Genomic DNA, 25,503 nt, shown 5'->3' on the forward strand with positions numbered 1-25,503 from the left:
AAAAATGGAAGGAAGGAAGGAAAAGATAGGAAGAGAAAGAAAAAGGTGAGGAGGAGAGAAGGAAGGGAAAGAGGAAAAATGGAAGGAAGGAAGGAAAAGATAGGAAGAAAGGAAAAGGTGAGAAGGAAGGAAAAGATAGGAAGAGAAAGGAAAAGGTAGGAAGGAGGAAAAAAGGAAGGAAAGAAAAGATAGAAAGGAGGAAAAATGGAAGGAAGGAAGGAAGGAAAAGATAGGAATAGAAAGGAAAAGGTGAGGAGGAGAGAAGGAAGGAAGGGAAAGAGGAAAAATGGAAGGAAGGAAGGAAAAGATAGAAAGAGAAAGGAAAAGGTAGGAAGGAGGAAAAAAGGAAGGAAAGAAAAGATAGAAAGGAGGAAAAATGGAAGGAAGGAAGGAAGGAAAAGATAGGAAGAGAAAGGAAAAGGAAGGGAGTTGAAGTCCGCCAGGCTTAAAAGTAGCCAAGGTTGGAGACCCCTAGCCTACCATGAAGGGTGCCACCTGCCAATCAGGGTTGCTAGTGATTAACAGCATGCTTTCATTTTTATTCAAACGTTATCCCGGTTTGTCGTTCATTTGGGTCGGTCTAACTTGGGCTTTGTCTCTCCTGTGGGAGCGCTTCCCCTTCATCGCCGGCAGGGGGAGAGCGCGAGACCGCCGGCAACGCGCGGCTCTATCCTCGTGTTATATTTCCGGCTTGATGGCGGGGGTGGGAGGTTGACGCAGGAAGCGGAAGTCCCGCCGCCATCCATCGAGAGCCGCCGGGCGCTAGAGCGGCCATGCGTTCGGTGAGCTACGTCCGCCGGGTGGCTCTCGACTTCGGCGGCAGCCTCTTCCCGCGCGCCGTCTCCCTGGGCGACGCCGACAACGACGCGGTGGGTCCCCGGGAGGGGCGGGGCAGAGGGAGGTGTGGGGAGGGGGCAAGCAGAGTCTTCTCTAGCCGGTCTCTCTATCGTCTATCTCTATGGTCTACCTATCTATCCCTAGATAGCCCACCGCATCAATGTTTCCATCTACCTTCTGCTTTTATATATAACTGTAACATAGTTGGAAGGGACCTTGGAGGTCATCTAGTCCAACCTCCCCAACCCCCACCCCGCTCACAAAGGAGGGGTGTACTAGACCAGGGCTCTCCAACCTTGGCAACTTTAAGACTTGTGGACTTCAACTCCCAGAATCCCTCAGCCGGCTTTGCTTTAAGACTCATGGACTTCAACTCCCAGAATCCCTCAGCCAGCTTTGCTTTAAGGCTTGTGGACTTCAGCTCCCAGAATCCCTCAGCCGGCTTTGCTTTAAGATTCATGGACTTCAACTCCCAGAATCCCTCAGCCGGCTTTGCTTTAAGGCTTGTGGACTTCAACTCCCAGAATTCCTCAGCCGGCTTTGCTTTAAGGCTTGTGGACTTCAACTCCCAGAATCCCTCAGCCGGCTTTGCTTTAAGACTTGTGGACTTCAACTCCCAGAATCCCTCAGCCGGCTTTGCTTTAAGACTCGTGGACTTCAACTCCCAGAATCCCTCAGCCGGTTTTGCTTTAAGGCTTGTGGACTTCAACTCCCAGAATCCCTCAGCCAGCAAAGCAAAGCAAAGCTGGCTGAGGAATTCTGGGAGTTGAAGTCCACAAGTCTTTAAAGTTGCCAAGATTGGAGAGACCTGCACTAGGGATTCGAACTGCCAACCTTTCTGACCGACAAGCTCAGCGTCTTAGCCACTGAGCCACCTAGTCAGGCATTATCACTATCGCCTATCTATATTTCTATATATCAGCTATCGATATCATCTGTCTTTATATATCCATATCTAGAGCTTTAGAATCTTTCTGTGTTTATATATCAACTATATCTTTATTATATCTCTCAGTATCTAGATTTCTGAAATATATGTGTGTGTGGGTGTGTGTGTATGTATGTATAAACTAATATCTATTATCTATCATCTTCTAATATCTATTTATCATCTTTATATATCTCTCACTATCTAGATTTCTGAAATACATGTGTGCGGGTGTATGTATGTATAAACTATATGTATGTATAAACTAATATCTATTTATAATAGTCTTGTATATCTATATCAACTAATATCTATTATCTATCATCTTCTAATATCTATTTATCATCTCTATATATCAATATCTAGAGCTCTAGAACCTATACATCAACTGTCAATCATCTGTCTTTATCATATATATGTGTGTGAGCGTGTATCTAGATCTTTATGTATATCAACTATCAATATCTATTTCTATATCTTTATATATATCTCAGTATCTAGATTTCTGAAGTGTGTGTTTGTATACGTATATATGTATGTATAAACTAATATCTATTATCTATATATCTATCATTATATATCAATATCTAGAGCTCTAGAATCTATATATTAATTATCAGTCATCTGTCTTTATCATATATATGTGTGTGTTTGTATCTAGATCTTTCTATATATATCAACTGTCAATATCTATTTCTATATCTATATATCTCTCACTATCTAGATTTCTGAAATACATGTGCATGTGTATGTATGTATAAACTAATATCATATTCTAATATCTATATATCAATATCTAGATCTCTAGACTATATTTATATATCAACTATATATATATCTCTAGATCTCTAGAATCTTTCTATATATATCAACTAATATCTATTATTTATCATCTTTATATATCAGTATCTAGATCTCTAGAATCTTGCTATATAACAACATCATCTATCATCTGTCTTTATCATATATGTGTGTGTGTATTCTATCTATATCAACTATCAATATCTATTTTACTATTCTCTATCTTTGTATATGTTTTACTATCTATATCTCTAGAATCTTTCCATATCTATATATCAACCATCAATGTCATATATATCATCTGTCTTTATCAGATTGGCTGGTGTTCAAGGCATAGTAGCTAATTCAATATCACGTAATTGGAGATTTGTAATTAAGAAATGAGGGGGAAGGGTTGAATTTTTTAAAAATTGAATTAAATTTTGAATTTCATTTTTTTTAATTAATGTTCCCTCTCTCTCTCTCTCTCTCCCTCTCCCTCTCTCCCTCTCTCTCTCTCTTTCTCTCTCTCCAGCTGAACGAACTAGTGGTAGGAGACACCAGTGGAAAACTGTTTGTATACAAGAATGATGAAAGTCAGCCCTGGATTTTGCGTTCCTGTCAAGGAATGGTGAGTGGAAGCGAAATCACCCGTTAATGCTGTTTACAACCTGATACTTCCATCGCAGATTACTCTTAAGTAAATGCACTGCATTTTTAGGGTTTTTTAAAATCCTTTGCTTTGGCCCAAACCATAATTTCTTGCTGAAATTAATGAATAAAGACAACCTCTGGCTGCCCTAGTCCAGGAGTCAGCAACCTGCAGCTCTGGAGCCACATGTGGCTCCTTCATCCCTCTGCTGCGACTCCCTGTCGCTCAAAATATTACGACTGCCAATGTGTGACACCCTCCAGCACGCGATTTATTAAGCTTTTCGACCCCCGGTAGGCCAACCATGAATAAATCCAAGAAAAGAAAAGTTTCAAAAGAAAACACAACGTTTAATTCAACTACATAGGCTAGTTCTGTGGCCGCTCAGGAAATAGTCAGGCACGGGAAGGGTTTTTGTGGCTCCCGGTATTTTCTTTTCTGTGGGAAACAGGTCCAAACGGCTCTTTTGAGTGTTTAAGGTTGCCGGCCACTGCCCTAGATTTAAAGTTTAAAACATGTGGCAGGAAAGGGCAGTGGGGGAAAGCCATTTTTCAAAAGATAATGCCACTTTTCCTAACCATCAAGGAGAAACAGAAATATCAGTGCAGGAAGAAAAGACACCAGATTTTTTTTAGCAGGGCTTGGTGGAAGGCTCCGGCTTCGCTCGGCTCGTGTCTGTGGCATCTTGATGGAAAAAGATGCTGGCTAGAGTAGTTCGGAATTGAAATTGCCAAATTGAAGGAAGAGTCATGTTTAAAAACCAGAGAGCAATTCTGCTGCAAAGACTTTGGGCTTATTTTGAGGCCATCCTTTCTACGCCAGGGGTCGGCAACCCGCGGCTCTGGAGCCGCATGTGGCTCTTCCATCCCTCTGCTGCAGCTTCCTGTCACTGGTCAGCTCCACAATTGATGGAGCTTTCGGTTAGGACAGGTAGAGGGAAAAGGACGCCGCGCTAGGAGACTCTATGGTGAGGGAACAGGACATCCGGTCGGCTCTAGAATTGTTATGTCCCCCTCCCCACTTCACAGAGCAAACGCAAGATGCGTGTCTCCTAGTCTTTTTATTTGCTACAGACCTGATTTTCTTCAGCTGAGGAAATACTTGGCAGTAACCGTGCAAAGGCCTGCCAAGTTCTGAGTCTGTTATCTCGTATCCAAGATCCGTTGCCAAAATTCATTGACAAAGTCCTTTAACCCTCCAACAACCGAGCTGCAGTGCACCCTTGGTAATTTTTTTGTCCATCACATGGCAGCTCCACCCACTTTTATACCGTGTAGGGTGTGGCTCAGTGACTCAGCAATCTCTGAGCCTGCCACACCTTTTCCTCTGCTGTGCACGCTTATCTTTTCGTCGCTGCCTCCGATCAATCCAGGATTGATCGTCAGCAGCTGGGACTTGAGGCATTGCCAGGGAGGAGGAGGAGGAGGGTGCGGGAGAGGGAGGCCTTGTCAGCTCTTCCTCTTGGCCTGCAGCTGGAACTTGGGGTGAAGCCAGCGAGGAGGGTCCTGGCGAGGGAGGCCTTGCTGGCTCCTCTCCCTCACTTTCCGAGTCACTCTTCTCCATGAGAATAGGCTCAGGGGCCGGAATCACAACAAGAATTGAACGGGGGGCTTCCGGTTAGGACCTTTGAGTGTTTAAGTTGCCGACCCCTGTTCTAGGCTCACCTGTATGGCCTTTACCGGCGATATGCCTTGGATTTTTTTTAAATATACTGTATTGATTCGCGTAACCTCTTCTTTATCCTTGCTTTCCTGTTCTTCTTTATTTCTTGGGAAGAGGAAGCATGCCTGCAAATCAAATCAATGCTTTCCTTTTTTTCAGCTCACCTGCGTTGGCGTGGGAGACATCTGCAATAAGAAGAAGGTAACGGCTTTTTTTTTAAAAAAAATCCTCTAAATGAGGTGTGTGTGCGTGTGTCTTTGTGTATGTTAAGTAGAATATCAAACATTTCCAATCCAGCTATGGGAGAGGAACAAGGTAATAATATGCGAATACATCTTTTTGATGCTATTGTTAAAAAGTCGTTTTGTCAGCCATGCCCCGGCCTCCGTTTTAATCACAGTTGCCTCTAACTGAACGTTATGTTACATTTGGGACACTCTGGGAAAATTGTCGAGCGGCTCTAGGAAACTTAAAACTTTACATGTTCTAGAGCAGGAGTGTTGTGCCTCGCCCACTCCCCTCTCCGCAGCCGGGCCCCTCCCATCTCCTGCTATCTCAGCCAGAGACTGATAATGAAGACGAATGGCCTGGCATGCCTCCAGCCCCCAGCCCTCAGCCCTGGCACCATGCCCGGACAGACTGATCAAATAAACCTCCCACACACAGCATGTGAGCAAGAAGCCAGTCACGAGCTAGAATTGCCGGCAGCTGACAAAATGTGGACAGATCCCCGCTTCCGGAGAATGGAGAGGTGACGTCAGCAAAAGGAAGGGAGGGGCAGGCCTGGATAAGTGCTGAGTCATGGAGCCACACCCCATGGCCTATATAAAGGATCTGCTTTCTGGCATTCCTTGAGTCAGGCAAAGTCTCATCTGGTTGCTGAAGTCACACCTTGGATTCCTGTCTGCCCTGAGAACTCTGACAGGAATTTGGCAAAGCTGCAGAGGCTTCATGGCCACGCTTGATACAGACTTCCCAGACCCGGCCGTCAGAGGAGGAGTGGGACACGACAAGGGGTGTCAAACTCGATTTCATTGAGGGCCGCATCAGAGTTGCGTTTGACCTCGGGGCACCAGGGTGAGCATGGCCAGCTCGACATCGGTGGCGGCCTGAGCGCTCTGCCAGTGAAAATGGGCTCCTGAACTCTGTTTTTGGCTGCAACCGCCTCCTGCAACCCTCTGCCAGCGAAAACAGCTCGTGAGGGTTGCAGACGGCCTCCCAAGCTCCGTTTCTGCTGGCGGAAGCACCGCGGGCCAGTCCTTTGCTGTTTCCAGGATGGCCCTGCGGGCCAGATCTAAGCACCTCACGGGCCGAATCTTCCCTCTCCCCCCCCCCCCAAGGCCTTGAGTTTGACACCCCTGTTCTAGAGGAGAAAAACAAGGGAAGCCCATTTTGACCGATGGGCTTCTTTGGAAACAGAGCAGATATTCCCCAGAGGTGTTTGCAGAAGCCTAACCAGAATGAACTTAGCATAATTTCTTTTTTGTTATTATTAGTTTATAATATAAAAATACAAAAATACAAAAGAAAATCAGAGGAAAATAAGAGAGGGAGAGGGAAAGGAAAAATGTAGGGAAAGTGGGAAAACGAAAGCAACGGCGTTGAGTTCCAACTCCCTTTGGTGCCGTAGAATAAGATAATAGCATCAAACCTCAACTTTTTAACTTTTGCATAATATTATAAAATAGCCATTTCTATAAGCGCTCCATGGCATAGGACCGGGTTATTTACGGGACCGCCTGCTGCTACCAGCGGTCTCCCATCGACCAGTGCGCTCCCATAGGGAGGGTCTCCTCAGGATGCCGTCGGCCAGACAATGTTGGCTGGCGACCCCCAGGGGGAGAGCCTTCTCTGTGGGGGCTCCAGCCCTCTGGAACGAGCTACCTCCAGGGATACACCAACTCCCTGACCTCCGGACCTTCCGACGCGAGCTGAAGATGTTTTTGTTCCATCGCGAAAGGACTGGCCTAATAGTTTTTAGTGGGGGGTTTTATTGGATTTTAAAGTTCTTAGCCAAATTTGAATTAGTTTTTTTAATTTGTTTTTAATTTTTGTATCTGTTGTTTTATCTGGCTGTAAGCCACCCTGAGTCCTTTGGGAGAAGGGCGGTATAGAAATTAAAATAATAAATAAATAAATAATAACAAACCTATCTCATCGGTAAAATTAAAGTTGTTTTTTTTTTCCACCCTACCTCGAGCACAAAGCCCAGAAGCGGTTTCCAAGTAGAAACAAAAGTACCGGTAATTGTGGAGTTTTTTTTTCCCTTTAAACAAGACAGTCAATTTAACCATCTCTGCTAACTCTCATCCATTTTTGCAGCCCTTCGTCCATTGTGGGAATCAAAGCCTCCCTCCATTTTTATGCATAAAACGATCTTGCGGCCGTCAACGTATATAGCGTCGAAGTTCCAAATCTTTTTTCTTTTTCCCAAAACTTTTCCCCTTAAACCCAAATGGAAAGTTTCCGGTTTTATCTTTCTATTTACTTTGAGAACCTTCTGTGATACGATGTGAATCTGCTGCAATATGCCTTGGCTTTTTCTCACACATATAATTACATATACATATAATCACATATTATAATTTGCGTTAAGGTTGATCGTGGACCGTGTTTTAAATGGGTGGAAGGATCCCAAGCAACTCAACAGTTATAAATGGACTTTCTGTGTCCCATCCCAGAGCTTTATCCAGACTTTTTGGTCATTCCTGTATTTTGCAGAAGGTTTTAAAACAATCTTTACCATAAATCTGTTGTGACCCAGGCCCCAGTAGGTAGTAGGAAACTCAGTCAGTGTAAAAACAAACAAACTTTATTCGAACAGCTGAGAATTAACTCATTCTCAGCGTCGTCCAAACTAAATTAAAGCAAATTCCTCTCAGCACAAATTCCTCAGTCCTATCGCCAACTTTGGTCCAATTAGGCAAACTGCCAAAGGCCTTTCTTGGCAAAAGTTCAGAAGACGCCGATACAAAATAAATGCAAGAAGACAAAGTTATCAACGTTGTTTTCCAGCAAAGAGCTCAAACACCGTTGCTGGTCTTTTAAGCCTTATGAGAGGGGCCAATCATCTCCTGAGTCGTCCTCTTTGCTTGAGCTGCTCTTGCCTTCTGGCAGCTCTTCTCATGCATGCATTAAGAGCAGGCTCCTCCTGTTCCTCTGCCTCACTACTGTCAGCCTCTGGAGGCTCCGGAGTCCACACATCACTCCCCAATGGCCCTGGTCCCACCTCTGCCTCTGACGCAGAGCCCTCATCCAGGCCTTTCCCAGCCTCCAGGACTGGCCCATGTTCTTCCTCAGCCTCATCGCTGTCCGACTCCGTTGCCAGCTCCGCAGGCTGCTGGTGGACCACAACAAAAACCGTCTTCGTGGCTCAGCCGTCTAAGCCAATTAAGTCAACTCCCATCACGGGAATCTTTATGACGGCACCAGTTACCGCTACTGGGTGGATTTGTTGCTGCAGAATCAACAAATGGGAGCCTAGGATTGTTTTTATTGTTCGCTTTCTGAAGTAAAAGTGCCGCTTAGTCGCCCAGCGTTGAATCTAGGTGGCTAAGCCCGTTGCTCATTCAGGATTTTCTTTTGCCAGAATTTGGTTGTCGCGGTGAGTGCCGAAGGTTGGTTTCATCTCTTTGACCTCACGTCTCCCTCAAAGCACATGGATGCGCTGGGCCACCACGAGCTGCTGAACCCAGATGATCCAAAGCTGACATTTAAGCAGCACATACCAGCCAACACCAAAGTTATGCTGATTGATGATATTGGTGAGTGGACGGTCCCTTTGAACAGGACAATTACTACTACTGCTTCTCCTCCTCCTTCTCCTTTTTCTTCTTTTCTTTCTCCTCCTTCTCCTCCTCCTCCTCTTCTTCTCTTTCTCTTCCTCCTCCTTCTTCTCCTCCTCCTCTTCCTCTTCCTCTTCTCCACCTTTCTCCTCCTCTTCTTCTCTTTCTCCTCCTTCTCCACCTCCTCCTCCTTCTTCTCCTCTTCTTCTTCTTTTCCTTCTCCTCCTCATCTTCCTCCTTCTCTTTCTCCTCCTTCTCCTCCTCCTTCTCTCCTCCTCCTTCTCCTCCTCCTCTTCCTCTTCTTCTTCTCCTCCTCTTCTCTCTTCTCCTCCTCCTCCTTCTTCTTCTCCTCCTTCTCCTCCTTTTTCTCCTCATTTTCCTCCTCTTCTTCTCTTTCTCCTCCTCCTCCTTCTCCTCCTCCTCTTCCTCTTCTTCTCCTCCTCTTCTTCTTTCTCCTCCTCCTCCTTCTCCTCTTCTTCTCCTCCTTCTCCTCCTTTTTCTCATCTTCCTCTTCTTCTTCTCCTTCTCCTCATCCTCCTCCTTCTTTCTCCTTCTCCGCCTCGTCTTCTCTTTCTCCTCCTCCTTTTTCTTCTCCTCCTCCTCCTATTCTTCCTCTTCTCCTCCGCCTCCTTTTTCTGGTCCTCATCTTCCTTCTTCTTCTCCTTCTCCTTCTTCTCCTCCTCCTCCTCTTCCTTCCTCTTTGAAAAAATAAAGCTAACCTCTTGACCACTAGCACAAAACCTACTAATTATAGTTTAACCATGTAGCTTTTAATGGACTTTAAAAGAAATTAAAAGCATAGTTTAATTAATTGTCTTGAGAATTTTTAACAGATTAACAGAGTTGGAAGGGACCTTAATTTGAACCATTAGAATTAAGCATATCAGCTTCAGAAATCATGTCCTTTTTACTGCAAAAAAACTTTATTTTTTGTTCTGTCTTATATTAAGATTTCGGAAACAAGTAAGGGTCTTAGGCCATTGATTTAAAAAAGAATTGAGGTTATCGGAGGGCACATGGTATGATGTTTTGGGCACAAGCAAGATGGATTCCTTTGGTTTTTTCTTGATTTTCTGCCATCGGTTCTCCCACGATACAAGTGTGACAAGTCTGCTCTGCGTTCCCGGCAGATGGCGATGGAAAAAATGAATTGGTGATAGGATACACGGATCGCGTAGTGCGAGCCTTTCGCTGGGAAGACTCTTCCGAGGGTTCCGATAGCCTCTCTGGACAGCTGGTACTGCTGAAAAAATGGCTGCTGGAAGGACAGGTAAGACACGAGGATAGAAAGACAGCATAGAAGTTTCATAAATCACACACACACACACACACACACACACACACACACACACACACACACACACACACATAATAATAATAATAATAATAATGTTTTAATTTGTATACCGCTCTTCTCCCGAAGGACTCAGGGCGGTGAACAGGCAAATAAAATACAAACAAACATACACAATAATTAAAACAACCCTTAAAAAACTGATTCAAATTTGCCAGAAAATTTAAAATGACATTACACCCCATAAAATTACAGAAATAAACCCAGGCAATGGAACAGGGGGTCAAGAGGGGGTGGGGGCAGCTTAGTTACCTTTGCAGCTGTTGTCTTCTTAACTTGTGCCTCCCATCGACCCGTGCGCTGTCACAGAGAGGGACTCCTTGGGATGCCGTCAGCCAAGCAATGTCGGCTGGCGGCGGCCGGCAGAGGAAGGGCCTTCTCTATGGGGGCTCCCACCCTATGGAACGAACTTCCCCCTGGACTTTTGACAGCTCTCCAACCTCCGGACCTTTCGCCGCAAACTTAAAAACGTATCTTATTTTTTCGCGCAGGACTGACATAGGATTTTTAGATGATCTTATGGGTTTTTATATTTTTTAATTAGTTTTTTAGGTTTTTAAATGTATTTTAATAGTTGGGCCAAATTTAAATAAGTTTTTTAGCTATGGTTTTTATTTGTATTGTATGTGTTTGATTGTTGTTTTTATTTGGCTGTTAACCGCCCTGAGTCCTTCGGGAGAAGGGCGGTATACAAATTAAAATATTATTATTATTATTATTATTATTATTATTATTATTATTATTATTATTATTATTATTATTATTATTATTATTATTATTATTATTAACTTCAACTTCTGTCACGTTCGATCTGTAATTCTATCACCGAAAAAAATTCCTAACATTTAGACAGAGAGGAAGACAAGCAGGAGGTATAAAGACTCTGACCAACTATTCGATTCAGAATAGAGCTGGAAGGGACCTTGGAGATCTTCTAGTCCAACCCCCCTGCTCAAGCAGGAGACCCTACACCATTTCATACAAGCGAATGTCCAGTCTCTTCTTAAAATCCTCCATGATGAAGCACCCACAACTTCTGAAGGCAACTTTTGTTCCACCGGTTAATTGTTCTCACTGTCAGGGAGTTTCTCCTTAATTCCAGGTTGCTTCTCACCTTGGTTAGTTTCCATCCATTGTTTCTCCTCCTGCCTTCTGGTGCTTTGGAGAATAGTTTGACTCCCTCTTCTTTGTGGTGGCCAATATCAAAGACATAAGAACCATCAAGAGAACAAAAGTTAACTCCTCCCATAATGAGGGTAGTTTAAATGGGTCATAAGGGGGAAGGAAGGAAGGAAAAAAAGGGGGAGGGAGGGGAAGGGAAAGAAGAATAAGATAGGAAGGAGGAAAAATAGAAGGCATGAAGGAAAAGATAGAAAGAGAAAGACGGAAAAGGTCGGAAGGAGGAAAACTAAAGGAAGGAAAACTGGAAGCAAAATAGACGAAGGAAAAGTTGGAGAGGAAGGAAGGAAAACATAGGAAGGAGGAAAAAATGGAAGGAAGGAAGGAGATGGGAATGAGAGAAGAATAAGATAGGAAGGAGGAAAAATAGAAGGCATGAAGGAAAAGATAGAAAGGAGGAAAAGGTCGGAAGGAGGAAAACTAAAGGAAGGAAAACTGGAAGCAAAACAGATAAAGGAAGGAAAAGTTAGGGGAGAGGGAGGACGGAAGGAAGGAAAAGATAGGAAGGAGGAAAAATGGAAGGAACGAAGGGAAGGAAGGAAGGACTAAAGTGCAGCGCATGGGGCAGTAGTGGTGGTAGCTGTGACGGACATTCTCTGAGGCAACAAGCCTTTGGTTCTGTCGTGTCCCACTCCTCCGCTGACGGCCGGGTCAGGGAAATCCGAATCAGGCTTGCCTCTGCAGCTCTGCCAAAGTCCCAGCAAAGTCCTCAGGGCAGGCAGGAGACCAGAAAGTGACTTCAGCAAGATATGTTTAGACTTTGCCTGACTCAGAGAATGCCAGAAAGCAGATCCTTTATATAGGCCATGGGGTGTGGCTCCATGACTCAGCACTTATCCAGGCCTGCCCCTCCCTTCCTTCTGACGCCGCCGCCTATCAATTCTTCTGAAGTGAGGGTCACTCCAGTCGGCAGCTGTTGGTAATTGACCTCCCTCAGGCTCACATGCTGTGGGGGAGGGGGAGGGGTCTAGTTGCTCCGTTTGCCTGGGCATGGAGCCAGGGCTGGGGCCGGGAGGTGCTTCCTCCTGTCTGGGCATGGAGCCAGGGCTGGGGCCGGGAGGCATACTAGGACATTCCTCAGCGTTCGGAAGCAGATAAGAAGGCCCCGGCTGCGGTGAGAGCGGGCAAGACACAACAGGTTCTTTCCCTTGGTGCGGACAGGTGGATAGCCTCTCAGTGAACCCAGACGCCGATGGCTCTCCTCAGATGATGGTGTCCCAGCCAGGATGTGGATACGCGGTCTTGCTCTGCACTTGGAAGCAAGAAGAGCAGCGGCCTCCCACAGAGACAACGGACAGTTCTGCATCTAGCAGGTGAGGTAACCCAGCGTTCCCGAAGAACGATGCGCAGTGAGGCCTAGCTGTTAACAACCTCTTGTGGCAGTTGGGCAGCCCAAGATCACGTCGCTCTTCCCACACATAATGCAGGACAGCTTCTCATGGCGGGCAATTTATTCTCACACACACATACACACACACACCAAATGGGTGGCTTCTTTAAGGAACTGCCAACTGCCCCAGCGAGGATGTGTACCCTCCAAACTTTCAGCTTTAGGTCTTTAAAAAAAAGCCGCGCTTCTCTGTTGTGGCCTCTCGGCCGCCGACCCCTCCGGCAGCTGAATCGGAGGAGGAGGAGGTGTGGGAGTCGGGGTCAGCATCAAGGCAACCTGAGAGCTCCACAGGGGAAGAGGGAATGGAACTGTCAGAGAGACAGACAGAGGCGGAGCCTGAGTTGTCCGTCAGCCCTCAGATGGGGAGTCAACAGCCCCCAGGTCTAGAGGTGGCTGATTAGGAAGAGGAGGAACAGCTGGGTCCAGTGCCTGATGCGCAGAAGGCAGACAGGAGAGGAGAGCAGTGGAAATCCATGGGCCGGTCCTTGGGACAGAAGAGCCACCGCTGCTAGCGAAGCCCCACTCTAGGTCTGGGGATAAAAGATGGAATAGCTGTGGCAGACAACTATTCATCTCCCTGCCGGACCGACTTGTTAGCCTGCGGTGAGAGAGAGAAAATCGTTTTTTGCCGGCGCTGCTAGGGCTCCTAATGAAAGGAATCTTTGCGCTCACTTCAGCGGGTTTGTTGTGTCTGGGGAACCGGGTCAGAACGTTCTCTTTCCACCGAACGACAAGATAATCCCCTTGTCCCGTTAGACCTTCTGCGTTTCTTTACTACTCTTTAGGGAAGGCCCCGTCCGGGATGTCATTCTTCATCAGACGTCGGGTAGAATTCACAACAAAAACGTTTCCACTCATCTGATTGGAACCATTGGCAGAGGTAAGTGGCAGACATTCAAGTTATTTGGGGGGGGTGTAAAAAAATGAGAAAATATACTGGATTTCCAGAGAGATGGAAGATGAGAGCTTTATCCCCCCGTGGCTTAGACCAGGGCGGACTCCAAACTCGGCAATTTTAAGACCTTGTGGACTTCAGCTCCCAGGATCCTCCAGCCAGATGTGACCAAATGACCTGCCCTTTGAAGATACTCCCCACCCCCCTTCAAGAATTTCACCTACTCCAGAACGCAGTAGCACAAGCAGGGGATGGCCTTGCCCTTTGCCGTGCTGGCAACAAAGGCAGCAAATTGTGACCTTGGGGACCCTAGGAGGCCGCGACCGTTCGTAAATGTGACCCAGCTGCCAAGCGGATCAAGCAGCGATCGGGTGACCATGCAGGTGGTGGGACAGTCCTAAGGGCTTGCGCTTATTTTCTGAGGCCGTTGTAGTTTTGCTGTCGTTAAATGGACAGTTGTAAGTCGAGGACTATGTGTTCTAAAAATTCGAATGGAATGGAAAATAGAATGGAATGGAATGGAATGAAATAGAATAATATCAGAATATAGAATAGAATAGAATAGAATAGAATAGAATAGAATAGAATAGAATAGAATAGAATTGGAATGGAATGGAATGGAATGGAATGGAATGGAATGGAATGGAATGGAATAATTGAATGAGAATAGAATGGAATGGAATAGAATAGAATAGAATAGACTATCGGAATATAGAATAGAATAGGAATGGAATGGAATAGAATATGGAATAGAATAGAATAGAATATCGGAATATCAGAATATAGAATAGAATAGAATAGAATAGAATAGAATAGAATGGAATGGAATGGAATAGAATAGAATAGAATATCGGAATATAGAATAGAATAGGAATGGAATGGAATAGAATGTGGAATGGAATGGAATGGAATAGAATAGAATAGAATAGAATAGAATAGAATAGAATAGAATAGAATAGAATAGAATAGAATAGAATATCGGAATATAGAATAGAATAGGAATGGAATGGAATAGAATATGGAACAGAAGAGAATAGAATATCGGAATATCAGAATATAGAATAGAATAGAATAGGAATGGAATGGAATAGAATAGAATGTGGAATGAATAGAATAGAAAGAATAGAATGAATAGAATAGAGAATAGAATAGAATAGAATAGAATAGAATATGGAATAGAATAGAATAGAATAGAATAGAATGGAATGAATGGAATGGAATAATGGAATGGAATAATTGAATGAGAATAGAATGGAATGGAACAGAAGAGAATAGAATAGAAAGAATAGAATAGAATGGAATGGAACAGAAGAGAATAGAACAGAATAGAACAGAATAGAATAGAATAGAATAGAATAGAACAGAATAGAACAGAATAGAATGGAATGGAATGAATAGAATAGGAATGGAATGGAAGAGAATATAGAATAGAACAGAATAGAACAGAATAGAATAGAACAGAACAGAATAGAATAGAATAGAATAGAATAGAATAGAATAGAATAGAATAGAATAGAATATCGGAATATAGAATAGAATAGGAATGGAATGGAATGGAATAATGGAATGAGAATAGAATAGAATAGAATAGAATAGAATAGAATAGAATAGAATAGAATAGAATAGACTATCGGAATATAGAATAGAATAGGAATGGAATGGAATAGAATAGAATATGGAACAGAAGAGAATAGAATATCGGAATATCAGAATATAGAATAGAATAGAATAGGAATGGAATGGAATAGAATAGAATGTGGAATAGAATAGAAAGAATAGAATAGAATAGAATAGAATAGAATAGAATAGAATAGAATAGAATAGAATAGAATAGAATAGAATAGAATAGAATAGAATAGATGTTGTGTCTTGCCCGCCCTCAGAGCAGCCGGGGCCTTCTTACCTGCTCCCGAACACTGAGGAATATATGCCTCCCGGTCCCAGTCCTGGCTCCATGCCCACACAAACTGCAGAAGAAGGAGAATCTCCCTGCCCCAGCCCTGACTCCATGCCCAGGCAAACGGAGCAGCTAGACCCCTCCCCCTCCTCCACAGCATGTGAGCCTGAGGAGGGTTTACTCCCAACAACAGCTGATTGGAGTGACCCTCGCATCAGAAGATTGGAGAGGCGGAGGCAACAGAAGGAAGGGAGGGGCAGGCCTTAATGAGTGCTGAGTCATGGAGCCACACCCCATGGCCTATATAAAGGATCTGCTTTCTGGCATTCTCTGAGTCAGGCAAAAGTCAAACTTATCTTGCTGAAGTCACTTACTGGTCTCCTGCCTGCTCTGAGGACTTTGCTAGGACTTTGGGCAGAGCTGCAGAGGCAAGCCTGATTCGGATTTCCCTGACCCAGCTGTCAGCGGAGGAGTGGGACACGACAATAGAATAGAATAGAATAGAAATACAGAATGGAAGAGAATATAGAATAGAATAGTACAGAATGGAACGGAACATTCTTCATTGGCCAGGTGTGATAGGACACACACACAAGGAACTTGTCTCCGCAGCATAAGCTCTCAGTTAAGGGCACTTTCCTAACCTGCCTCTTGGGTTTTTTTCTCTACAGGTTCTTCAGGGGAGCCCAAAGGCCAGGGTCTGTTCGCGCTCTGCACTTTAGATGGTAAGCCTTGATTTTCTTGGAATGGGAATGGAGAGAGGAAGAGAGATGAGACAGGGCTGTATCTAAGCAGCTTTTCCGATGGCCGGTGCAACCCCAATTCAATTGTTTCTAAAAACCAAAACCATCCCAATGTTATATTTTCCCAAAACCGAAAGGAAAAACGCGATTTTCCTGGAGAAATAAAACGTTTTCTCAATCCCCAATGGCCGAACCATGCGCGTATGTGAATACAGCAGATAAGGAGCATTTTCTTTTCCTTCCCTTGCCCGAGCTTTACGTGTCCTTAATTTTTTCCGTTTTCTGTCCTTCCTTCCCCCACCCACCCACTCCCCAATTGTTCTAAGACCAAACCCAAACTACAGAAGTAGGTTTTGAGACTCCTAAAGAAACTAAAATGCCCCAAGAAGGAAAAAGGATTGAATTCGCTTATATCTGCATTGCCCAACCTGGCTCCAGGGGAGAGGAGGGGAGGGGAAGAGGGAGGGGAAGAGGGAATGGCTTCATTGGTGTGAGTGATGGGCTCACGCGAGTAGGGCTGAGACAGTAGACAGTAGAATTCTTTATTGGCCAAGTGCGATTGGACACACAAGGAATTTGTCTTTGGTGCATAGGCTCTCAGTGTACATAAAAGAAAAGAATGGAATGGAATGGAATGGAATGGAATGGAATGGAATGGAATAGAATAGAATAGAATAGAATAGAATAGAATAGAATAGAATAGAATAGAATAGAATAGAATAGAATAGAATTCTTTATTGGCCAAGTGCGATTGGACACACAAGGAATTTGTCTTTGGTGCATATGATCTCAGTGTACATAAAAGAAAATAATGGAATGGAATGGAATGGAGTAGGATAGGATAGGATAGGATAGGATAGGATAGGATAGGATAGGATAGGATAGGATAGGATAGGATAGGATAGAACAGAACAGAACAAAAAATTTTATTGGCCAAGTGTGATTGGACACACAAGGAATTTGTCTTGGTGCGTATGCTTCCAGTGTACATAAAAAAAAGGATACCTTCATCAAGAAACATAGGTACAACACTTAACGATAGTCATAAGGTACAACTAAGCAATCAGGAAAGATAGGAGAGATAGGATGGATCAGTAGAGGAATGGATGGATAGAAGGACAGGATGGATGGATAGAGTAATGGATGAATGGCTGCAAGGGTAGAAGGACAGGATGGAATGATGGATGGATGATGGATGGATGGATGTATTGAGAGATTATAGATAGGATAGATAGATGATGGATGGATGGATTAGATAAGATAGAGATAGATAGATAGATAGATAGATAGATAGATAGATAGATAGATAGATAGATAAATAGGAGATAGGGAGAGATAGATGGATAAACAGAGGGAAAGAGAGAGGATGGAAATATAGGATGGATAGATAGAGAGATGGATGGATGGATAGAAGGGTAGGATAGATAGATGGATGGATAGATGGACAGACTGCTAAAAGGATAGAATAGAATACAATAGAATAGAATTTTTATTGGCCAAGTGTGATTGGACATACAAGGAATTTGTCTTGGTGCATAGGCTCTCAGTGTACATAAAAAAAAAAGATACTTTCATCAAGAATCATAAGGTACAACACTTAATGATAGTCATAGGGTAAAAATAAGAGCGTCTCGGTTGCGAACAATCCGCGACCCGGCAGTGGGCCACGTCCCACAGGTTGCGGATCCCTGATTTGTATCGTCTGCCCCTCCCTCAGAATGTCTCCTGGCATCCCCGCTGCAGCCTAAATAGACAGTTTAAACATTTCAAGATCCTGGGGCAAGCTTTGCCTGGACTTGCTCTGCTTCTCCGCAGGAGCCCTCAGGTCACATCAGAATTGCTACTCAGCCTTTCTTTCCCCCTTCCAGGGACCCTGAAGCTCATGGAGGGAGCAGACAAGCTGCTCTGGTCTGTACAAGTAGACCATCAACTTTTTGCCCTGGAAAAACTGGACGTCACGGTAAGTTTTGGCCTAGCTGACCAAACAAAACGTACTCAGAGACGGACTGGCTATCAGAGAGCCATCTCTCGGTGAGAAATAGCAATAGCACTTAAACTTATATATTATTTATTATTATTTATTATATTTGTATACCGCCCATCTCCCGAAGGACTCAGGGTGGTTCACAGCCAATAAAACAACAGAAAAACATATAAAACATATAAAACAGCAAAAAAGAATAGAAAATTAAATTCAATTGATGCCCTAAAACTTTTAAATACAAATTTAAAACCCCATTTAAAACCCCTGATTTAAAAACCCCAATTTAAAACTACGTTCAAGCTAGTCCTGCTCTTCGAAACAGCAACGTCTTCGGCTCGCGGCGGAAGGACCTGAGATCGGGGAGTTGACGAAGCCCCAGAGGGAGCTCGTTCCAGAGGGTAGGGGGCACCACAGAGAAGGCCCTCCCCCTGGAGGTCGCCAGCCGACATTGTTTAGCTGATGGTATCCGGAGGAGGCCCTCTCTGTGAGAGCGCACTGGTCGGTGAGAGGCTAATGGCGGCAGTAGGCGGTCCCGTAAATATCCCGGCCCTAAGCCATGGAGCGTTTTAAAGGTGATAACAAGTACCTTGAAGTGAACCCGGAAGACCACCGGGAGCCAGTGCAGATTACGCAGGAGGGGTGTTACACGGGAGCCACAAGGTGCTCCCTCTATCACCCACGCAGCCGCATTCTGGACCAGTTGGAGTCTCCGGGTACCTTTCAAGGGGAGCACTTCACAATGCTCTACAGCCCTCTAAGCAGTTTACAGAGTCAGCCTCTTGCCCCCCAACAATCTGGCTCCTCATTTTACCCACCTCGGAAGGATGGAAGGCTGAGTCAACCTTGGTCAGGATCGAACTGCTGGCAGTCAGCAGAGTTAGCCTGCAATGTTGCATTCTAACCACTGGGAGGGAGGGAGGGAGGAAGGAAGGAAGGGAAGGAAGGAAGGAAGGAAGGAAGAGCAATTGCCCTTAGACTTATCCCAATGCTTTACATCCCTCTCTAAGCGGTTTACAGAGTCAGCCTCTTGCCCCCAACAATCTGGGTCCTCATTTGACCCACCTCGGAAGGATGGAAGGCTGAATCAACCTTGGTCAGGATCGAACTGCTGGCAGTCAGCAGAGTTAGCCTGCAATGTTGCATTCTAAACACTGGGAGGGAGGGAGGGAGGGAGGGAGGGAGGGAGGGAGGAAGGAAGAGCAATAGCCCTTAGACTTATCCCAATGCTTTACATCCCTCTCTAAGCGGTTTACAGAGTCAGCCTCTTGCCCCCAACAATCTGGGTCCTCATTTGACCCACCTCGGAAGGATGGAAGGCTGAATCAACCTTGATTCTTTCTAAGAAAGTTTCCTACCTTTTCAGGGAAACGGTTATGAGGAGGTGATTGCTTGCGCTTGGGATGGACAGACGTACATCATCGATCACAACCGGACAGTGGCCAGGTTCCAAGTGGATGAAAACGTCAGCGCCTTCTGTGCCGGTGAGCCAATCCCTGGCTGTTTTCTAACTCGCAGGTCCGCAAACCACCCACCACTCCTCCCTCTCAGGACTAGAAGACCTCCAAGGTTCCTTCCAGCTCTATTCCGATTGATTTGAGGATATGGGTAGCGTGACTTCGTAAGACAGGTTCACCCTTGATTGTAAAGGACTGGGCCATTCCCCACCCCAAAAAGAAAACTTTACATCCTCGGTAGAAATTACTTTCCAGGAGGAAGAAAACGCATTTTTGCACACTGCAAGCCTCAGTACACAGTTGAATTATAGGAGATTACCCCGTTTCCCCAAAAATAAGACACAGCTGGAAAATAAGTCCTAGCATGATTTTTCAGGATGCTCGTAATATAAGCCCTACCCCCCAAAATAAGCCCCGGTTAAGATTGTCAGCCGGATGGATGCATTTAGTACCGTATTTCCCCCAAAATAAGACCCAGCTGGAAAATAAGCCCTAATGCGTCTTTTGGAGCAAAAATTAATATAAGACCTGGTCTTATTTTCGGGGAAACACGATTAATTCTTTCCACTCAGATTCTTCCCTAAATACCGTCTGTTTCAGCAGAAGGATAGAGACGCTGCCCCTTGTTTTGAGCAGTCCAGTAGACCACCTATATCCGTGACGGCGAACCTACGGCACGCGTGCCCGAAGTGGCACACGGAGCCATCTCGCCTGGGACGTGCGGCATCACCGGGTTTCTGGCACGCATGCGTGCGCGACGATCGGCTGGCCTTTTTGCCTGTGGCAGTGTTGGAAACTAGAAGAGCACACATGCCAGAAACCCGGAAGAGTAGCTGGCTGAAACCGGAAGTTCAGTAGCTGAAACCGGAAGTTTGTTTTCAGGCGGGTAAATATGCCCTGGGCAGCTCCTCTTCCAGGTTGCGGGCCAGGCACACGCAGTGCAAGTGTGCACGAGTGCTTCCTTTTCGGCACTCGGTGCCAAAAAGGTTTGCCATCACTGACCTATATATTTCTAGGCTAAATTACATGTTTGCTGGTGGCCTCTCAGGATTAGATATGTCGTTTAGGGATTTAAAGCAGGCCTCGTCGTTGGATTTTTTATTTATTTATCTATCTATCTATTTATTTATTTGCCTCAAATTCTGACGGTCCTTCTCTTCTTAACAATGGCGTCATCTCCCTCCAGGCTTTTATTCTTGTAAAGGCGACTATAACAGCCCTTGCCTGGTCTACGTCAGTTTCAACCAGAAAATCTACATCTATTGGGACATACAGTTAGAAAGGATGGAATCCACCAATTTGCTGAAGACGCTCGAGAATAATTCAGAATACAGAGAACTCCTGCTGCGGCTGGATGTAGGTAGGTTTCTGTGCGGTGGTTTCTCCCAAGGTTTCACGTCGGTAAGTTTTTTTGTGTGGTTGAGTTCATTTATTTTATTATTTATTTATTATTTATATTTTTATACCGCCCTTCTCCGAAGACTCAGGGCGGTGTACAGCCAGAATAAAACAGTAACACAATAGTTAAAAACTATCAATAAAAATCTAATTCGATTTGGCTAGAAGTTAAAAATAATAAGATAAAAATTATAAAAGACCCTATAAAACCCTATAAAACCTCATTAAAATTCCCATTAGGCCAGCCCTGCTCGATGAAATAAGAAAGTCTTGAGCTCGCGCTTAAAGGTCCGGAGGTCAGGGAGTATGCGTAGCCCCACGGGTAGTTCATTCCACAGGGCAGGTGTCCCCACCGAGAATGCTCTTCCCCTGGGAGCCGCCGGCCGACATTGTTTGGCTGACGGCACCCTAAGGAGGCCCTCCCTGTGAGAGCGCACAGGTCGATGGGAGGCTGCTGGTGGCAGTAGGCGGTCCCGTAAATAGTTGTTGGAAGAAATGTCCTTCTGGGTTCAGTTCCAAGTGGGGAAGACAGACACTGGAAACCTGGCGGTTGATTGGAAATATGGTTTTTAATGGTGTACAGGACCACGTGGTTTGAGGTCCTGGGCAAAAAGTTGAGAGAGATTTATACCCTCTGTTGGGCTTTGAGTTTGAACTTGTGTTCTGATTAGTTGTCAGACTCCCATGGGGCCATGCAGGGGTAACTTGGTAGGTTGTGCTTTGAGCCCCAGGCTTGGTTGAGCCTTGCTGGGTGATGATATAATGAAAGGGTTTTGGGCAATTCCTGCTGTGGTTCTGCCTGAAGGAGGTAGATCTTTGTTATGTAGAATAGACTGGCCCAGGCCTTAATGTCCCATTGACAAGGAGGGGGGGGGGGTGAGTTTCTGCCTCCCTTTTAGGGAAAATATTCTTCCCTTTTCGTATTTCCTAAAATATCTCATTTTCCAAGGAGAAGGATGGATGCTAACTTCCTACAGTTTCTACCAAGGTTTCACCGAGCAACTACCCAGTAGCTGCCTTCCAGAGGGAGGGGGGCAGAATTTAGGATTATTCCACGTATTATCAGAGGTGCCCCGAGGATTGTAACATCAGCCATCAAAGCTCTCATGGAAGAGTGCCAACATCCTGGCATTGTTCTGGAAGGCTGGTTTCCTGGATCATTAAGGTCTCGCCTCTTCATTTGTTCCCCTTGAAAACAGCTGCATTTTCAACCTTTGTAAGGCAGGATTACCGTATTTTTTGGCGTATAAGACACACACACACACCCAAAAGAGTGTGAAAAATTGGGTGTGTCTTATACACCGAATGTAGCCCTGCCCACCCGCCGGAAAATGGGGCGTGCGGAGGCAGCAATAGGCTATGGCAATTCCTACAATCTGAAACAGCTGATCTTCGGGAGGCCGATCCAACCAACAATCAGCTGCTTGTGCTAATCAGGCTGTGCTGAAGCTGAAAATGGCTGTTTGCTGGGAGGAGATTTTTTTTTCTTGTTTTCCTCCCCAAAGAATGTACCATATTTTTCAGAGTATAAGACGCACCTTAGTTTTTGGGGAGGAAAATAAGGAAAAGGCTGATTGGCAGGTGGATTAGCCTCCATTCAAAGAGCTGATTGAACCCCCAATCAGCTGTTCCCAGAGGTGAATTTTAGCAACAGGTTCCTTGGTTGTGAGCTCTGTGCCTTGTTTTGGGGGTTTTTTTGTTTGTTTTTTTTGTTTTGTTTTTTCTGCCTCTGAAAGCCTCCGAAAGAGAGCTTCAGGAAAAAAAGCCTCTGAAGCTGTTTGGGGGCTTCTTTTCTGAAGCTCTGTTTGGGGGCTTCATTTCTGAAGCTTTGTTTCTGATGCTTTTTTCAGTCTCTGAAACCTCCATTTGAGAAGCTGGGTAGGGCTACATTTGGAGTATAAGACGCATCCAGATTTTCACCCTCTTTTTTGGGGGGGGAAAAGGTGCATCTTATGCTCCGAAAAATACTTATTTGTGATGGAGAAAGGGACATTCTAATTTTAATTTGATTTGCTTTAGTTCGGTATATATGGACAACCCATCTTACTATCACCTTCATTATTTAGAAGTTACTACTCCTAACCAAGAGACTAAGCCATCATTAACTTTTGATAAGATTAATGCACTTTGAAAATTCTGTATTTTTAAATGAGAAACACTGGGGAATCATGGGGCAGTGAGCTACTAAATTTCTGAATTGATCCGAGCATGGATTTCCATACCCTGAAGCCACAAGGAGCCTGCAAATTGTGAATCCCCCCTCCCATATCCACTCCGTCCCACCTTCCCTATTTGTGCAGAGATGGTTACCGCTTATGACCACCATTGAACCCAAAATGTCTCCTGCTAAGTGAGACAGTTGTTAAGTGAGTTTTGTCCCATTTTACCACCTTGCTTGCCACGGTTGTTAAGTGAATCACTGCAGTTAAGTTAGTAATATGGTTAAGTGAATCCAGCTTTTGTCAGAATGGGGATCACGTGACCCCAGGACAGTGTCCGTCATAAATACGAGCCAATTGCCAAGTGTCTGTTGGATCACGTGACCATTGGGGACACTGCAAAGGCCATAACTCGGTCATAACTCACTTTTTTCAGTGCCGTTAACTTTGAACAGTCACTAAATGAATTGTTGTTACTACTATTAATCGTTTCATAGTTCCCATCACCAATCTCTTTCCATTCTATAACTTGTTGCTGGCAATCCTTATGATTTATATTGATATATTGTCCATCAATTGTGTTGTAAATGTTGTACCTTGATGAACGAATCTTTTCTTTTATGCACACTGAGAGCGTATGCACCAAGACAAATTCCTTGTGTGTCCAATCACACTTGGCCAATAAAAATTCTATTCTATTGTTGTAAGTTGGGGGCTACCAGTACTTTTCCTAGGTGTTGTGCAGAGTGCCGCTCTTAAGTAACAGTATTCCTTTTTTTTTCTTCTTAGCTAAAGATGACATTTCGGCTGTCAAAGATCTGGTCCACAAGACTTTATACTTTCCCAAGAAAGCAGTTAAATAGTCTCAGCAGGTTCTGTGTTCCAGTCCTGCCGGCGCATAGTCAGGAACAAGCAACTGGCAATGGAAGTTTATGAGCCCTGGTGACGCAGTGCGGCATTGCAGGCTGACGCTGCTCGCAGTTCGATCCTGACTGGTTCAAGGTTGCCTCCACCTTCCATGGTTGGTAAAATGAGGACCCAACTGGTTGGAGGCAAGAGCCCGATTCTGTAAACCGCTTAGAGAGGCCTGTAAAAGCCCTGTGAGTCGGTATGCAAGTCATCAGTGCTGTTGCTAATATATCATGCTCCCTCGTTCCTTAAAAGCCAAAAAGTGCAAGGTTTAAAACATGTAAATATGTATGTGTATATATGTAAATATATCATTGGGGTAGATCTCGTATTATTATTTTCTTCTTCCCCCTTGGTGTTAGTTACCAGCTTTTAAGAAAAGCTTCAATAAAGAAAAGTCTTGACAGAGGCCTCCTTATTCAATTTTTAATAGTCCCATTATTCAAGATATTGCTTCTGTACCATAAGGAGCCCAGAGGTGACCGGCATGCAGGGAAGACTGAATACAGGTGTTCCAGCAGCTGGATGGGAGCTCTGACGTTTGGGATCTACTTTGGGGGAGATTCTGGAGGACCCTAAACTGGGTGGATGGAGAACCAGGGCTCTTGGAGAGGGTCGATCTAGATTCAGCAGTTTGGGGCCACCTGGAGCCAGTTGATGTCTGGGTCCTATTGTCCCAAACCCTAGACCACTTCTGACAGGTGGCTGGCCAGTCTCTTCTGGAAACCGTCCAATGATGAAGCATCCACAATTTCTGGTGGCGAGCCATTCCACTGGTTCATTGTTCTAACCATTAGGAAGGTTCTCCGTAATTCCAGGCTCCTTCTCTCCTTGATTAGTTTTCATCCGTTGCGTCTCCTGCCTTCTGGTGCTTTGGTTGACACCCCTCCCCCTTTTTTGTGGCAGCCCCTCAAATACTGGAATACTGGTATCGTGTCACCTCTAGTCCTTCTTTTCTCTAGACTAGCCACGGCCGGTTCCTGCAACCGTTCATGTTTTGATCGCCAGGCCTTTAATCACCTTAGGTACGAATCCTTCACGTGATTTTGATTCTATGCCTGTTCGTACAACTGAGGATTGTTATTAAGATTTTTGGGCTGCTGTCGCACACAGCTGGCTCATTTTTATGTGATCGTCCACTAGGACTCCCAAAATTCTTCTCACAGTTTTGGAGCCAGCTTTCACCTAATCTGTACTTTGTACCTTTGGTTTTTCCTGCCCAGGTGTAAAACCTTGCTTTTCTCCGCGTTAAATTTCATGTTGTTGGATAGGGCCCATTGTTCAAGTCTGTCAAGGTCTTTTTGGATCCCCATTTAAACAGAGTGCTGCGGAAGAAACTACAGGGACCAGGTTCACCACTGAGTTTATTCTCCCCTTCTTCTACAATCGAGTGAAATTCCATTAGCACCCCTCCATATTTAGCGTCGGTCCCCTGGATCCACAGGAATGCTGCAACCAGGTGCAACAGCACCTTAAAGAGAGAAGGGAAATCCTTCC

The 25,503-nt window shown here is 44.8% G+C and overlaps 1 protein-coding gene across 2 annotated transcripts; it reads left to right on the plus strand.

Moving 5' to 3' along the window:
- Positions 1–9: 9 nt before the first annotated feature.
- On the plus strand, positions 10–24,415 carry ITFG2 (integrin alpha FG-GAP repeat containing 2). Of its 2 annotated transcripts, none has more exons than XM_058192680.1 (12): positions 10–869; positions 3,081–3,176; positions 5,019–5,060; positions 8,449–8,623; positions 9,775–9,914; positions 12,339–12,490; positions 13,353–13,447; positions 16,031–16,084; positions 17,971–18,062; positions 19,450–19,567; positions 20,727–20,900; positions 23,887–24,415. In XM_058192680.1, the coding sequence occupies exons 1-12, from the start codon at positions 774–776 to the stop codon at positions 23,958–23,960; spliced, it is 1,308 nt and encodes a 435-aa protein (XP_058048663.1). In that variant the 5' UTR covers positions 10–773; the 3' UTR covers positions 23,961–24,415. The 2 variants fall into 2 exon arrangements, with proteins under 2 accessions (XP_058048663.1, XP_058048664.1); XM_058192681.1 differs by having other exon boundaries at positions 10–782.
- Positions 24,416–25,503: the final 1,088 nt, after the last annotated feature.

Source organism: Ahaetulla prasina, chromosome 8 (assembly GCF_028640845.1).
Source record: "Ahaetulla prasina isolate Xishuangbanna chromosome 8, ASM2864084v1, whole genome shotgun sequence".
NCBI lineage: Eukaryota > Metazoa > Chordata > Lepidosauria > Squamata > Colubridae > Ahaetulla > Ahaetulla prasina.

Bases quoted from the DNA above. Each gene is read 5' to 3' on its own strand.
- ITFG2 (XM_058192680.1), top strand. From the start codon at position 774: ATGCGTTCGGTGAGCTACGTCCGCCGGGTGGCTCTCGACTTCGGCGGC. The intron at 3,177-5,018 runs GTGAGTGGAAGC...CCTTTTTTTCAG, and splicing joins TGCGTTCCTGTCAAGGAATG to CTCACCTGCGTTGGCGTGGG. The intron at 13,448-16,030 runs GTAAGTGGCAGA...TTTTCTCTACAG, and splicing joins GATTGGAACCATTGGCAGAG to GTTCTTCAGGGGAGCCCAAA.